Below are 13,720 nucleotides of genomic sequence, written 5' to 3' on the forward strand. Positions count from 1 at the left end.
CCGCGTTAATATTAGAAGAGCTTTCCGACGCTTGAGAAAGCTAAGCGGGAAGGCCTGAAAACAGATGCGGATGCTTTGATTCCGCTTCAAATGTGAGTAACACTGGGTTTGAGTGTCATTGATTGTCTGGAGCTGCTGTGCTGTTGGCGACTAACAACACTTTGTATTTACTCTTGTGTACTGTGCGTTCATTTTTTATGCTTCCTTGTTGTTTGTTCATCATCTTTATTTTTCGTGAAGCATTTTGTTGCACATCAGCTGTGATAAACAGACATCCACTCTCGCATATGTGTAACAGTGGCCAGATAGTGAGAGTTGTGCATGTAAACCACTGCACACTGACGGCCGCTAGAGAACGCGGTGTTTAGCGTCATTGTTAGTGCACTCGCCACGCCTGCCAGCAGTGAACGGGCCGTGTTTCGAGACTCAGGGCAGAGTGGTTAGGATTGGAGGGTGCGTTTTGGAGGCAGAGCAATGAAGAGCGGGGTGTGTTTGCTTGGGTTGATTTCAAATATCAACAATGTCCAACAGCGTTTTTGAAAATATACTGATCCCACCTTTAATTCTATCCAACTTTGGATGGAGCCAGATTCTGATGTACGGAAGAGGATTAGGGCCAAGCAATAATAAAAAAATAAAACCATCTCGAGATTAAAGTTGTTAAATTTCGAGAAAAAAACTCGATAAATTTAGAGAAAAAGGTCAAGATAAAATGTTGAGAATAAACTTGTTAAATTACACGAAAAAAACTCATAAAATTTCGAGAAAGTAGTCGAGATAAAATGTTGAGAATAAAGTCATTAAATTACGAGAAAAAACTCGTTAAATTTCAAGAAAAAAGTCGAGATAAAATGTTGAGAATAAACTTGTTAAATTACGAGAAAAAAACTCGTTAAATTGAGAAAAAAGTCGAGATAAAATGTTGAGAATAGTCATTAAATTACGAGAAAAAAGTCATTAAATTACGAGAATAAATTCGTTAAATTATGAGAAAAATGTCGTTAAATTTCGAGAAAAAAGTCAAGATAAAATGTTGAGAATAAACTCATTAAATTATGAGAAAAAAGTCGTTACATTACGAGAACAAATTCGTTAAATTATGAGAAAAATGTCGTTAAATTTCGAGAAAAGAGTCAAGATAAAATGTTGAGAATAAACTCATTAAATTATGAGAAAAAAGTTGTTAAATTACAAGAACAAATTCGTTAAATTACGAATTTGTTCTCATAATTTAACTACTTTTTTCTCGTAATTTAATGACTTTATTCTCATAATTTAATGAGTTTATTCTCAACATTTTATCTCGACTTTTTTTCTCGAAATTTAACGACATTTTTCTCATAATTTAACAAATTTGTTCTCGTAATTTAAAGACTTTTTCTCGTAATTTAATGACTTTATTCTCAACCTTTTTTTCTCGACTTTTTTCTCGTAATTTAACGAGTTTTTTCTCGTAATTTAACGAGTTTATTCTCAACATTTTATCTCGACTTTTTTCTTGAAATGTAACGAGCTTTTTCTCGTAATTTAATGAGTTTATTCTCAACATTTTATTTCAACTTTTTTCTCGAAATTTAACAACTTTAATCTCAAGATGGTTTTATTTTTTTATTATTGCTTGGCCCTAATCCTCTTCCGTACGAATGCACAAGGTCTGGAAAATTAAAAATTAGGTAAAACAAAAACATTTAAGATACATATGGTTGAATAACATGCATTTACAAAATAGATAAGGTGAATTTCCATTTCCTGATGACTTTAAAGTCCCCATGAAATCAAAATTGAAGTTTTTTGGCTTTTAGTATCAATATTTTAGTTTTACTGTTATCTATAAGCTAGCGTGCTCCAAAACAATGACAAAATTCACATTTAGAAGATATAAGTATTCAAAATTTGCCATTATGGATCAACGATTGATGATATCACCCTGCACTTCAGCTTCTCATCAGATTTTCTCTCCAATCAAATGCTCTCTATAATATACAGCATCCCGCCCCCAAAGAGACGCTGAAGCTGCAGCTGAAATCGGTCACTTGTTCACACATTTACTATTTTCTACATAGTGAATGGCACATAGTACACTATACAGGGGACAGGGAACGACCCAGTATAAATATGATTTCCACTGAGGCGAATGTCTGGTTTAATGTTACACTGCATTCACACAGGGCGTCAACGTCAACGCTTGACGGAGGGCGTCTTGAGCTTGGTGCTGATGCAAACGTCATAGTGACAACAGCCAATCACATTACTTTCCGGTGTTGCATGAATGCAACTGGCTAGCGTCTGTGCTAAGGTGATCTGATTGGCTAACGCCTGCTTTGATGCTTGAAAAGTTGTGAAATTGACCAACTTCTGCTGTGAGTAACGCGAGTGAAGCGACGCAATGGAACCCACAATTAAGTTCGGCAATGCATGACATCACCCATTTAAAGTAAATGAGAAGTGTTTATGCCGACGTACCGTTTGAATGCAGAGTCCAGAGAAACGATAGCACAGAGCAACGAAATGGTTAAAGATTAGGAGGAAACTGGCTATTGGCTATTTTAACCCTTAAATGCATACCTCGGGTCTTTAGTGACCCGGGACGTCATTCACTACCCTCCTCCTCATTCATTTTTTTTTTTTTTTTTTTTTGATCAATTTTTTATTGTTATTGTATAGATAAGGTCACATACAGTTGTCCATAGTAAAACACAAACAAGGAGGTGACCTGTAACCCCCCCCCACCCCGTCCAGCGGTCCCCAAGGTCCAGACCATTGATCCTTGACATAAAATTGCAATCAAAACAAAATAACATTACATATACACCTGCATAATAAAATACAATAAAGATTACAATAAAAAAAAAAAAAATAAAAAAAAAAACAGATACAAGTCTGCAATATGAGAAACTTAGGATAAGTAAATAACAACGATCATCAGAGGTTTGAGAGTCCGATCATATCACAAAATTAGATTCTACCATCTTGAAGCTTTTCTGTCAACTTATCTGCCACAGATTCCCAAGCCTCAAGAGTTGAGGCTCTGGCTTTATTTATTCTGGCCGTTGACAGTTCTAACATTACTATATCATGAAACTGAAATAGCCAGGTCGCACAGATAAAATATTGGGAGGAGCCATCTTTGCGCAATTATCTTTTGGCAGAGGTTAGTCCTGCCAGCCAAATCTTCCTTTGTAGCTCTGTGAAACCTAAATTGGAGTCATCATTTAGAAGGAGCACAACTGGTTGCACTGGTATCTCTTTTCCTATATTCAGACATTTTGATGAGATCTTTTCCCAGAACTCATAAACCTTCTCACATTCCCAGCAATGCATGATTTCCCTCTTGTTGGTAGGGACAAAAACTCAGTGGGGATTTGCAGACAATTTAATGAGGAAGCGTTTCTTTGGTGTCCAATAAATCTGTGCAAAATTTGAAATGAATTAATTGATGGTTTGGATTCTTTGATGCACAGAAAATATTTTTCCATACCGTCTCCCAATCAATCTGGTCTACAGATAGCTCCCTTGTCCAATGTGTGCAGTGGTATTGTTTTTGCTTAGCTTCAAGAAGGTAAGGATAGACAGCTGACACTACCCTTTGTTGAGAAGGATTAAAGAGCCAACAATGAACAGGATGTGTTTCGAGAGCTGATCCCCATGGGACTCCATAAGCTCTGAGGGCTGAACGCAGTTGCCTCATTCATTTTTTAAAGTTAGAAATCAACCTTCTTGGTATTCCTCAATCAATTCATTATAAAGAATATAACAAGAAAAAAAATCATAAAATTATAAAAGAATGCCTGTTTTTGTATTAATTTTTTGTAAAAATTGTATAGGGTCGCTATCGACCCGAGGTGTGTATAAGTGTACATATATTTTTTCTGCACAGCAATAATTGAATCTTAGATGACGGAATAAGTGCAATTCACCTTTATTCCACAAGGTGGCAATGTCTGATACACAATGATGAAGTGGTGAATCATTCAGACAAAAAAACGAAAGAATAAGCAAAACATGAAATGGCTCAGCGATTTACTGCAGAGCAAGTACTGAACGCAATGAAATATGACTGTAACTGTTACAGGATGTGAATTCCTGGTGAAAATTACATCAACGCATTGAATAACGCTGCGCATTTCAAGGCACTTCAGTGGGCCTTTAAATGGTAGGGGAAGTGAAATTCAAATACCCCTATCAGTTTTAGTCCATAGGGTGCAGTGTAGGACCAGTGTATCAATTAACCCTCCCAGCAGAAATCCCTTTGTTGTGCCTTGTTGACAATGATATCATACAGGTCATGATCTCATGCCTGACTTACCTCACACTGTTAAACTAGAGTCATGAAGCAGTTCTCACAAATGTAACACCAGCCAGAAACAACGACAGACAACCAGCAGCCCACTGGGCACAATAAAACCCATGCCAACCTTTCTGTTGCACTGATTACAAAATGCGAAGTGTGATGTATGCAAAACAGACATATATGGTTAAGCAATAGTTAGCATATAGATGAAGAGTCACGGTAAAACTATGAACGATCAACAACGGCTTCACACTGTCCTCAGACAACCGCTATCCCACCCCATAGCACAGATGCTGTGAATTTCAAAAGGGCTGTGAGGAATATTCAATATCTGACCTGCTCATGGTCAAGGGAACCCCAATCAGATGTTTACATTACCCGTCTTAAGTGGCTACATATTGACTTTTAAGAATATGACATCACAATTAAGAGTGTAATCATGGTTTATGTAAAATGGTGTAAAATACTCATTGACAGGACAGAGACGTTTAAATTTAGGGCAGTATTTACTGTTGTAGCACTTGGTGAGCACAACATACTGGAATGTTGCGTATCCTAATCAGCTTGTATTACTGGACAAAAGAGGACAGAAGTTCATAGGCCAAGCTGAAAGGAGCGGGATCCTGCATTCCTGTAATGCGTGCCACACGATCATGAACATGCAGAGTTATGAGGGTGACATGTTTTCCGAAGGCATTAAAATGTGGCACTTTGCCGTAAGGACACAGTAAATCGCTCAGTTCAAGTAATCTCCTGTCAGACAGAAAAACAAAACTGCACTGCATGCTTAGAGTCTAGTTGTGTTAGGATCACTTTAGTTAATTATTTTCCAAACAGAGCAACTATCAAACTGAAACGTACTTTTGACCCCACCATATAAGACCAACTTAAAATAATGATTCTCCAGCACTTAGTAACCTGTATGTTGTTGAAAGAATTGTGAAAACATTGACATCTTTACACATAAATTGCTGTGCCATTTAACAAGCTTCTTAATATATCTGTGTACCGAAGTTGGTTGGTTAGTTTTAGTGTTTAGTCTAAATTGTCATAGGGCAAAGGCTACTAAGTCAAGTAGTTGGTTAGTTTTTTTTTTTATGTTTTTTTTTTTTTTGTTTGTTTTTTTTTTTTTTGAGTTTGAATGTAATCCCAAATAAGTTAACCAACCAACCAACCAACCAAATTTGGTGAAAACCTCCCACTGATTTACTTAAGTGAGTGAGTCTGTTGGTTGGTTAGTTAATAGTATTTAGTGCAAATTTTAGGTAACACTTTATTTTACAGTGTCATTGTTACATACAGTGGGTATGGAAAGTATTCAGACCCCCTTAAATTTTTCACTCTTTGTTATATTGCAGCCATTTGCTAAAATCATTTAAGTTCATTTTTTTTCCTCATTAATGTACACACAGCACCCCATATTGACAGAAAAACACAGAATTTTTTGACATTTTTGCAGTTTTATTAAAAAAAGAAAAACTGAAATATCACATGGTCCTAAGTATTCAGACCCTTTGCTCAGTATTTAGTAGAAGCACCCTTTTGATCTAATACAGTCATAAGTCTTTTTGGGAAAGATGCAACAAGTTTTTCACACCTGGATTTGGGGATCCTCTGCCATTCCTCCTTGCAGATCCTCTCCAGTTCTGTCAGGTTGGATGGTAAACGTTGGTGGACAGCCATTTTTATGTCTCTCCAGAGATGCTCGATTGGGTTTAAGTCAGGGCTCTGGCTGGGCCATTCAAGAACAGTCACGGAGTTGTTGTGAGCAGTGCCTGGTTTTCTCCACACATACTGCTTAGAATTAAGGCCAAAAAGTTCTATCTTGGTCTCATCAGACCAGAGAATCTTATTTCTCACCATGTAGGCAAACTCCATGCGGGCTTTCATGTGTCTTGCACTAAGGAGAGGCTTCCGTCGGGCCACTCTGCCATAAAGCCCCGACTGGTGGAGGGCTGCAGTGATGGTTGACTTTCTACAACTTTCTTCCATCTCCCGACTGCATCTCTGGAGCTCAGCCACAGTGATCTTTGGGTTCTTCTTTACCTCTCTCACCAAGGCTCTTCTCCCCGATAGCTCAGTTTGGCCAGACGGCCAGCTCTAGGAAGGGTTCTGGGCGTCCCAAACGTCTTCCATTTAAGGATTATGGAGGCCACTGTGCTCTTAGGAACCTTAAGTGCAGCAGAATTTTTTTTGCAACCTTGGCCAGATCTGTGCCTTGCCACAATTCTGTCTCTGAGCTCTTCAGGCAGTTCATTTGACCTCATGATTCTCATTTGCTCTGACATGCACTGTTAGCTGTAAGGTCTTATATAGACAGGTGTGTGGCTTTCCTAATCAAGTCCAATCAGTATAATTAAACACAGCTGGACTCAAATGAAGGTGTAGAACCATCTCAAGGATGATCAGAAGAAATGGACAGCACCTGAGTTAAATATATGAGTGTCACAGCAAAGGGTCTGAATACTTAGGACCATGTGATATTTCAGTTTTTCTTTTTTAATAAATCTGCAAAAAATATCAACAATTCTGTGTTTTTCTGTCAATATGGGGTGCTGTGTGTACATTAATGAGGGGGAAAAAATGAACTTAAATGATTTTAGCAAATGGCTGCAATATAACAGAGTGAGAAATTTAAGGGGGTCTGAGTATTTTCCGTACCCACTGTATGTTACATGCAGTTACTATAGTAATAACTATACATTATGCCTAATTACATGCAACTAACCCTAAACCAAACCAAACCCTAATCTTAACACTATAGTAAGTACAAGTAGTTACTTAATATTACTCAGTACTTAAATGTATAATTACAGTGTAAAAAAGACACCTTAAAATAAAGTGTAACCAAATTTTAATACAGAGAAGACCGAATGTGTTGTTAGATAGATTTGTATAATGATTTTTCATGCTCTCTGAACCATTCTTTCACAATTTTAACCCTGGTGAATCTTGACATTGTCATCCTGAAATATGGCCATGATGTGTCTTCCTACATGGTTGTTTAAGAAATGAAAAGCTACACACTCCATCTTTAAGGGTTAAAAGAACCATTGCCAAACATATAACATGCTAGAAACATAATCACTGTAATAATGATCAGTTCATAGATTCTTTAGTATTTGCCTATTAAAATCCAGAGACTTTTTTTTGGCCGAGCAGTGTGTATAAACCCATTTTAGCCATGTTTTTTGGATAACCAACAAATTACTATTTTGATGTTCAGAGCAATTTTGCTGGAGTATATTTATTCACCAAAATAGAAAGGTATATTGGGGCAATCCCATGAAGACCTATGCAGTCCAGTATAAGGTGGAAATTGAATTGTGGGCATCTGGTGCAAGTGAAAGATAGAGTTGCATATCATCTGCATACTGGTGAAATGAAATATTTTACTGATTCATTACAGCAGCTAAAAGAAGCATGTATATGATAAATAATAGAGGACCCAAAATTGAGCCTTGAGGAACACCACAAAAATTATGTAACGCCCAGTGTAACATAGTATTCCCTGTTGCTTAAGTAGGATCTGAACCAAGGTCTGAAGTAGGTCAAGTAGAATCTCATGATCAATGGTGTCAAAAGCAGCTCTCAGATCTAAAAGAACAAGGATTGCTAAGTTTAACCCAAATCAAGGCTGTTTCTGTGCTGTGGTTTGCCCGGAAGCCAGACTGAAATGTCTCATTAAGTGTATTGGCATTGAGATAGTTATTAACCTGTAATATTTTTTTCAATTATTTTACCAAGAAATGGTACATTAGAGATTGGTCTGTAGTTACTGAGTACAGAAGAATCAAGATTACATTTCTTTAGCAGGGGCCTAACAATTGCAGTTTTGAAAATTATTGGAAAAACTCCTTGCTGAAGCGAATGATTAATGATATTCAGGATATCTAGTAATAAGCAGTTCATAACCATTTTGAGAAATTTAGTGGGTAATGGGTCAAGAGAGCAGCTAGAGAAATTCATATGTGATATGACCTGTGTAAGAGCAAAATTGAATGGGAAACCCCACAAATTCAGTTGGTTGGTTTGTTCAAATATAGTAAAGTGAAGCCCCAATTTGTTATCAAGCTAGTTTTAGTTAGTTACTTAGATAGATAATACCATTAATATCAATGTTGTTTTAGTTATTTATTTTTATTTACTGGTGCAAATTTTCATAAAAGGCATTAACCAAGCCTAGTTAGATCCTAGTTAGTTGGTTCACAGACTAAACTTAAGTAGCGCACACACACACTTTGGGAAGGAGAAATATGATTTAATAATATAAACAACTCTCCATACTGTAATTTGTCAGCCTCTGACAGACTAATAAAGCTCACAAGTCAGCGCCACATTACACACATTCACACAGACCATTTAAATCTCCACTGGACTTCTGAATATTCTCAGAGTGTCACAGAGCCTAAACACAACAGCAGAGAGTAAAGCACCTGGGAAGACTTGTCTGCATCTAGTTTGATTGGATCTCAAATTTGGAGAACATCAGCTGATTTGAGTAGATCAGGGTTATCATTTCAACCAGAAAGGAATCAAAGGAATCAACACAATGATCATAGACGAAAGGAAAGAAAGCAAACAGCTGCCAGTTAAAGACACCAGTGTCAAGCTGGCTCGCCAAGAAAAGGATCCAGAGGTTCAGCATGGGGCCCATCCCCGGGAGAAGCAGGTGAATGGTGATGGCCCCTTAGACTCCCCCACCAATGACAAAACGGTACGAGCCAAGCTGGACTGGACGGTTCCCATGTGTGTGCATCTGCCCATTGAAATTCTGAGCCTTGACCAGGCATTTCCGTTTCTGAACACTACACTTGCTGACCTGGGCATCGAGGAGTGAGTTAAAACTTACAGACGCATTGGTACGTATTCAATTTTTGGTGACATATTCTGATATCTTGTTATCTCCACGTGTACCCAGATCTGCAGTGAAGGAACGCGTGGTGTGGGTGGACACTAAGCGCACACGGGTGAAGGGGAAGTCTGGGAAGCTGAAGAAGGAGAAGGAAGTGACCGTTCTGGAGGTGCGTGTGAAAGCGCAGCACCCTGGAGAGCGTCAGAGTCAGGAGATTCTCTACAGCACCGAGTCCCACACCGATCGCTCCTTCTGCAGAAGCGGGGTGGACATCCTCCCGTGGAGACACACACAACCAGGTAGGGACATGGAGGAGCTAAACCAGTTTTAACTGGAAGACAACATTTAATTTTATGCTTTTGTTGGATAAAATGAGAGGATAAAGCAAATGTTCCCAGGCAGGGTAATTATAGTTAACTAAGGGTACGTTTACATGAAATTTCATTCGTGTTTTTCGCATACAGGCGACAGCGTTGTCAAAACGATTCCCGTTCACATGAATTTGCGAAAACGACAAAAATGCTGTATTATGCTGCCAGGCCAGTAGTTGGCGATGTCACTTTGTAAAGAAACTCTTCGGACTGAACACATCAGCGTTTTTAGAAATTTGTGTTTTTGTAGTTTACACGGAGACGATAAAGCTATCATTTTTAAAAACTTGCACTCTGAAACCCGTTTTCAAAAGTTTGTTGTCTGTTGTAGTGTAAATGAATTGCCAAAACGCATAAAAAGTTTCCTTTATTTAGAAGAAAATGGTGTCGCGTAAACAGCCCCTAAAAACATAAATAAAATCAGCCAATACAGGCAATTTACCATAGTAAACGGTTTTTAAAGCTTTTCAAGTTATAGTGCCACCTATGGTCCGATCTCCATAAATGTTTGCATGCTTGTTTAGAATCATGTCGCATGTTGTTCAGCTCCAGCCCTGTTCAACACACCTGTCTGTAATTATCAAGTACTCCCAAAGATCTTAATTACCAGATTCAGGTGTGTTTTATCATGGTTGGAGCTAAACTTTACAGGTAGGTAGATCTCCAGGAGCAGGGTTGGGCACCCCTGATCTGGAGAGTCCAGAGAATTGTACTGCACTTGTTTGGTTCTGTTCGGGTGAAAAACCTAGGACTAGTTCGCAAAAGTATTTTTTTTTTTTTACATAAATTGTGAATATTTAATGAACAATTTGATTGACAGTGGCTCTTGAGGCAAAGTTGTTCAGCATGAGAAGATAATCAAATCACATGGGGCCAGTTGTTCAAAAGTAATCTGATCGGATTCCGGCTTTCGGATTGGATCACATCTTGAAAATGGATTGTTCAAAAGGAAAATTCTGAAATCAGATTAGATCACAAAATCCAATCCTAGTTTTAATCTGGATCAAACCTTCAGTTTGTGTTGTTCAAAACTTGTCAGTAGGATATGGATAACTTTGATCCAAAAAAAAAAAAAAACAGGATTATCCTGATCCCAACAGGGGGTAGGATTTCAAGGTGGATTCCAGGAGGAAAATGTAGTAAAACTTTAAAACTGGTCAAAAAATACAAAATTTATATCATGTAATATACATACACATTTTTTTATTTTGCTCTTGATTAGTTTAACTGTTATATAAATTAGAAGTAGACATTAACCTACATATTTAGCCTTTCGGTAACCTACTGTAAAGTAAAAAAGATTTTGGTGACATAAAACAATCCCCAAACAGCTATAAATATCCAACAAAAATATTATATTTAATTCAAAACCCATATTCTTTCTATCATCATGTCCCTTTAGGGGCTCCGTAGAGCACTGGTAATCCAGATTTGGTAATCTGGAAAAGTGTGTATCTGGATCATGGTGATCCAATCCAATTTTTCTTTGAAAAACCAGCACAAAAGTAAGATGGATTACCTGATCCTGGATAGCAAAACATGTGATTTCCAAATCCAGATCATTCTGATCCCGATTAAACTTTTTGAACAACTGGCCCATGAATATTGTGTGATTACAGAGGCGTAAAACTTGTTAGTGCCATCTAGTGGCTGATTTATTTCAAAATTCTTAAAGACTTCTAGGACCACAAGTCGAACATGCCCACTGAGTTTCGTTCAGATCAGCCTCTGTTAACCTTGTCCAATAAGTGCTCAAACTTAATTTGCCGATGGCGGCCATGTTTTTCGAGATACGCCAATATCCTTCTAGACAATCATGGCTCCTTGGACCAAGACACTACATGCCAAATCTCAAGTCAAATGACTACAGGTTGCATAGTTATATCGGTTTTCGTGTTTTTTCATGTTATAGCGCCATCAAGTGTCCAATCGCAATTGACCATAGATTGAACCCATACACAAGTATACCAAGTTTGGTGAAAATCTCTCATTCCATTCAAGAGTTAATGCCATTTTCCCCTTAGCGACCGTGAATCAAAATTTCAAAGCTAAGCACAAAGACTTTTTCAAAAAACAAAAACTAATAAAAATGACAAAAGCAAATAATAAAATTAATAAAAAATTAAGTTACAATTAAAAATATAAAAATAAAAGCCAATTCACATTATTTATAAATACTATAATAGTATAAAAATAATACTAAAAAACTTCAGTAAAGTTCTCAATCTGCATATGCAGCCCTACAAAACTGGACTGTGATGTTTGCTAGATTTTACAGCAGTGTTTCAGTTGAAACCTCATTAAGACGATGGTTTTTCCAATGGCTTTTGGCTGCTCAGATTGATTTGTTCTGGCATGTGGGTAACCGTTTCATTAAATAAATCTTTCTGAGAAATCACTTTAAGTAATAGACTTCTGGCACACATGAAATCTGCAAAATACACACAAAAATCAACATCAACACTGCATAGTCAAGAGAGGGGAACCAAGTACATTAAGACCCAATTAAATGTATCCAAACAGATTCCACTGTATATTGTTGTTGTGGACTTCTATTGCACAAATGCTTCATCTCCAGACTTAATTACAACTGGTAATACTAAGCAAATTTTATCAGCATGTTTTTCAGTCTGTGTCAGGGCTTGCAGTAATATAACGCTCCATTCCCGACAGTTAGCTAACAGATGACATCTGCAAATCAGTGAGGTGAGCTAACATAACGCTCATGGCTGCTGAGTAAGTGTGTTTGGTATTCGCACGCTCAGCACTCTCTCCCGCGTGTTTGTTGAGCGTTTGATGTTCGCTTTCTCCCTCAACATACCTCTTTGCAAACCTCAAAGTCTTCTGGGTTTGTGTTTAGAATTTGTCTGAAAAATAACCTACTATATAAACATGCCATTGAATATTCTTGTGTTCCCCCCCTCCCAGCTGAAAATGAACTCCAGCCGGTGGAAATGACTCTGGCCTTGGACACAGTGTCAGAGTCCAAGCCCAAATGGCAGAAGACAGAAGAAAAACGAGACTTGCCAAAGGGGGAGTGAGTGGAAGACGTTTAGCAGCTAGGCTAAAGCAATCTAACACCTCAGATGACACAGAAGACTATTCTCATTTCAGGTTCTGAATGTTTTAAACGTGCACAACAGTCTAAATTTTATGTGCTATGCTGCAAGTGAAGGTTTCTTCTTTTTTAATTATTTTAGGTGGCAGTATAACTGAAGTTTTATGGGGAATATTCTATAAAAAGAGGTTTCAATCTCTTGCTATTTTTGTATTTTAGAATAATCAGCATAAATGTAATCAAAGACAGCTTTACCTACAGAAACTATTACCTATATAAAATCTCTATTACACTACTATTAAAAAGTTTGGGATCAATAATATTTAAAATAAATGCTGTTCTTTTTTAACTTTCTATTCATCAAAAGAATCCAGGAAAAAAAAAATGTATCATGGTTTTTATAAAAATATTAAGCAGCACGTGTTTTCAACATTGATTATAATAATAAGAATTGTTTTTTGAGCACCAAATCAGCATATTAGAATGATTTCTGAAAGATCATGTGACACTGAAGACTGGAATTATAGGTGCGTTCATGCCTCCTCGTAATTCCTGTAATTGCGAGATTCTAGCTTGTAAAAAGTGTTCCCGTCCTCATAGAGCTCGTAATTACAGCTTGTAGGATGGGAGATTTCTGAAAGCTCCCATGTGTACCACGTGGCCGCTGTACCACCTGACCACTGTAGATTCATTTAGGCGCTGATAGAAGCGCATAATTCGTGAACATCTCCGGATATAACATCCCGTGTTGTCAAGATTCCGGTAAATACGAGGTGCCGTGAACGCAGCAAAAGATGCTGAAAATTCAGCTTTGCATCACAAGAATAAATTACATTTTAAAATATATTCAAATAGAAAACTTATTTAAAATTCTAATAATATTTCACAATATTAATGTTTTTACTGTATTTTTTAATCAAATAAATGCAGCCTTCAAAACCATTTTAAAAAATCTTACCGACCCCAAACCTTTGAATACTGTTTTGGTTTAATTTGTGATAAAAGGACATTACTGATGCAACAGAGTTAAAATGATCCAGAAATGAGGAATAAACTTATTCTGCAACATAAAACCCTGTACTTATGAACTGCATTTTTCTATAATAATAAAAATGTGCTTTGTAAGAAACATGGTGGATTCTTAA

The 13,720-nt window shown here is 37.2% G+C and overlaps 1 protein-coding gene across 1 annotated transcript; it reads left to right on the plus strand.

The window, feature by feature from the left end:
- Positions 1–8,681: 8,681 nt before the first annotated feature.
- Positions 8,682–12,899, plus strand: si:ch211-196f5.2 (uncharacterized protein LOC556372 homolog). Its single transcript, XM_048174618.1, has 3 exons — positions 8,682–9,127; positions 9,213–9,445; positions 12,446–12,899. The coding sequence occupies exons 1-3, from the start codon at positions 8,844–8,846 to the stop codon at positions 12,556–12,558; spliced, it is 630 nt and encodes a 209-aa protein (XP_048030575.1). The 5' UTR covers positions 8,682–8,843; the 3' UTR covers positions 12,559–12,899.
- Positions 12,900–13,720: the final 821 nt, after the last annotated feature.

The sequence above is a fragment of the Megalobrama amblycephala genome, linkage group LG22, assembly GCF_018812025.1.
Source record: "Megalobrama amblycephala isolate DHTTF-2021 linkage group LG22, ASM1881202v1, whole genome shotgun sequence".
Lineage (NCBI taxonomy): Eukaryota > Metazoa > Chordata > Actinopteri > Cypriniformes > Xenocyprididae > Megalobrama > Megalobrama amblycephala.

What these genes read in the sequence shown, in the direction of transcription:
- si:ch211-196f5.2 (XM_048174618.1), top strand. Translation starts at nt 8,844, where the DNA reads ATGATCATAGACGAAAGGAAAGAAAGCAAACAGCTGCCAGTTAAAGAC. An exon ending in GCTGACCTGGGCATCGAGGA is followed by an intron (nt 9,128 to 9,212) that starts GTGAGTTAAAAC and finishes ACGTGTACCCAG; the next exon opens with ATCTGCAGTGAAGGAACGCG. An exon ending in GTGGAGACACACACAACCAG is followed by an intron (nt 9,446 to 12,445) that starts GTAGGGACATGG and finishes CCCCCCTCCCAG; the next exon opens with CTGAAAATGAACTCCAGCCG.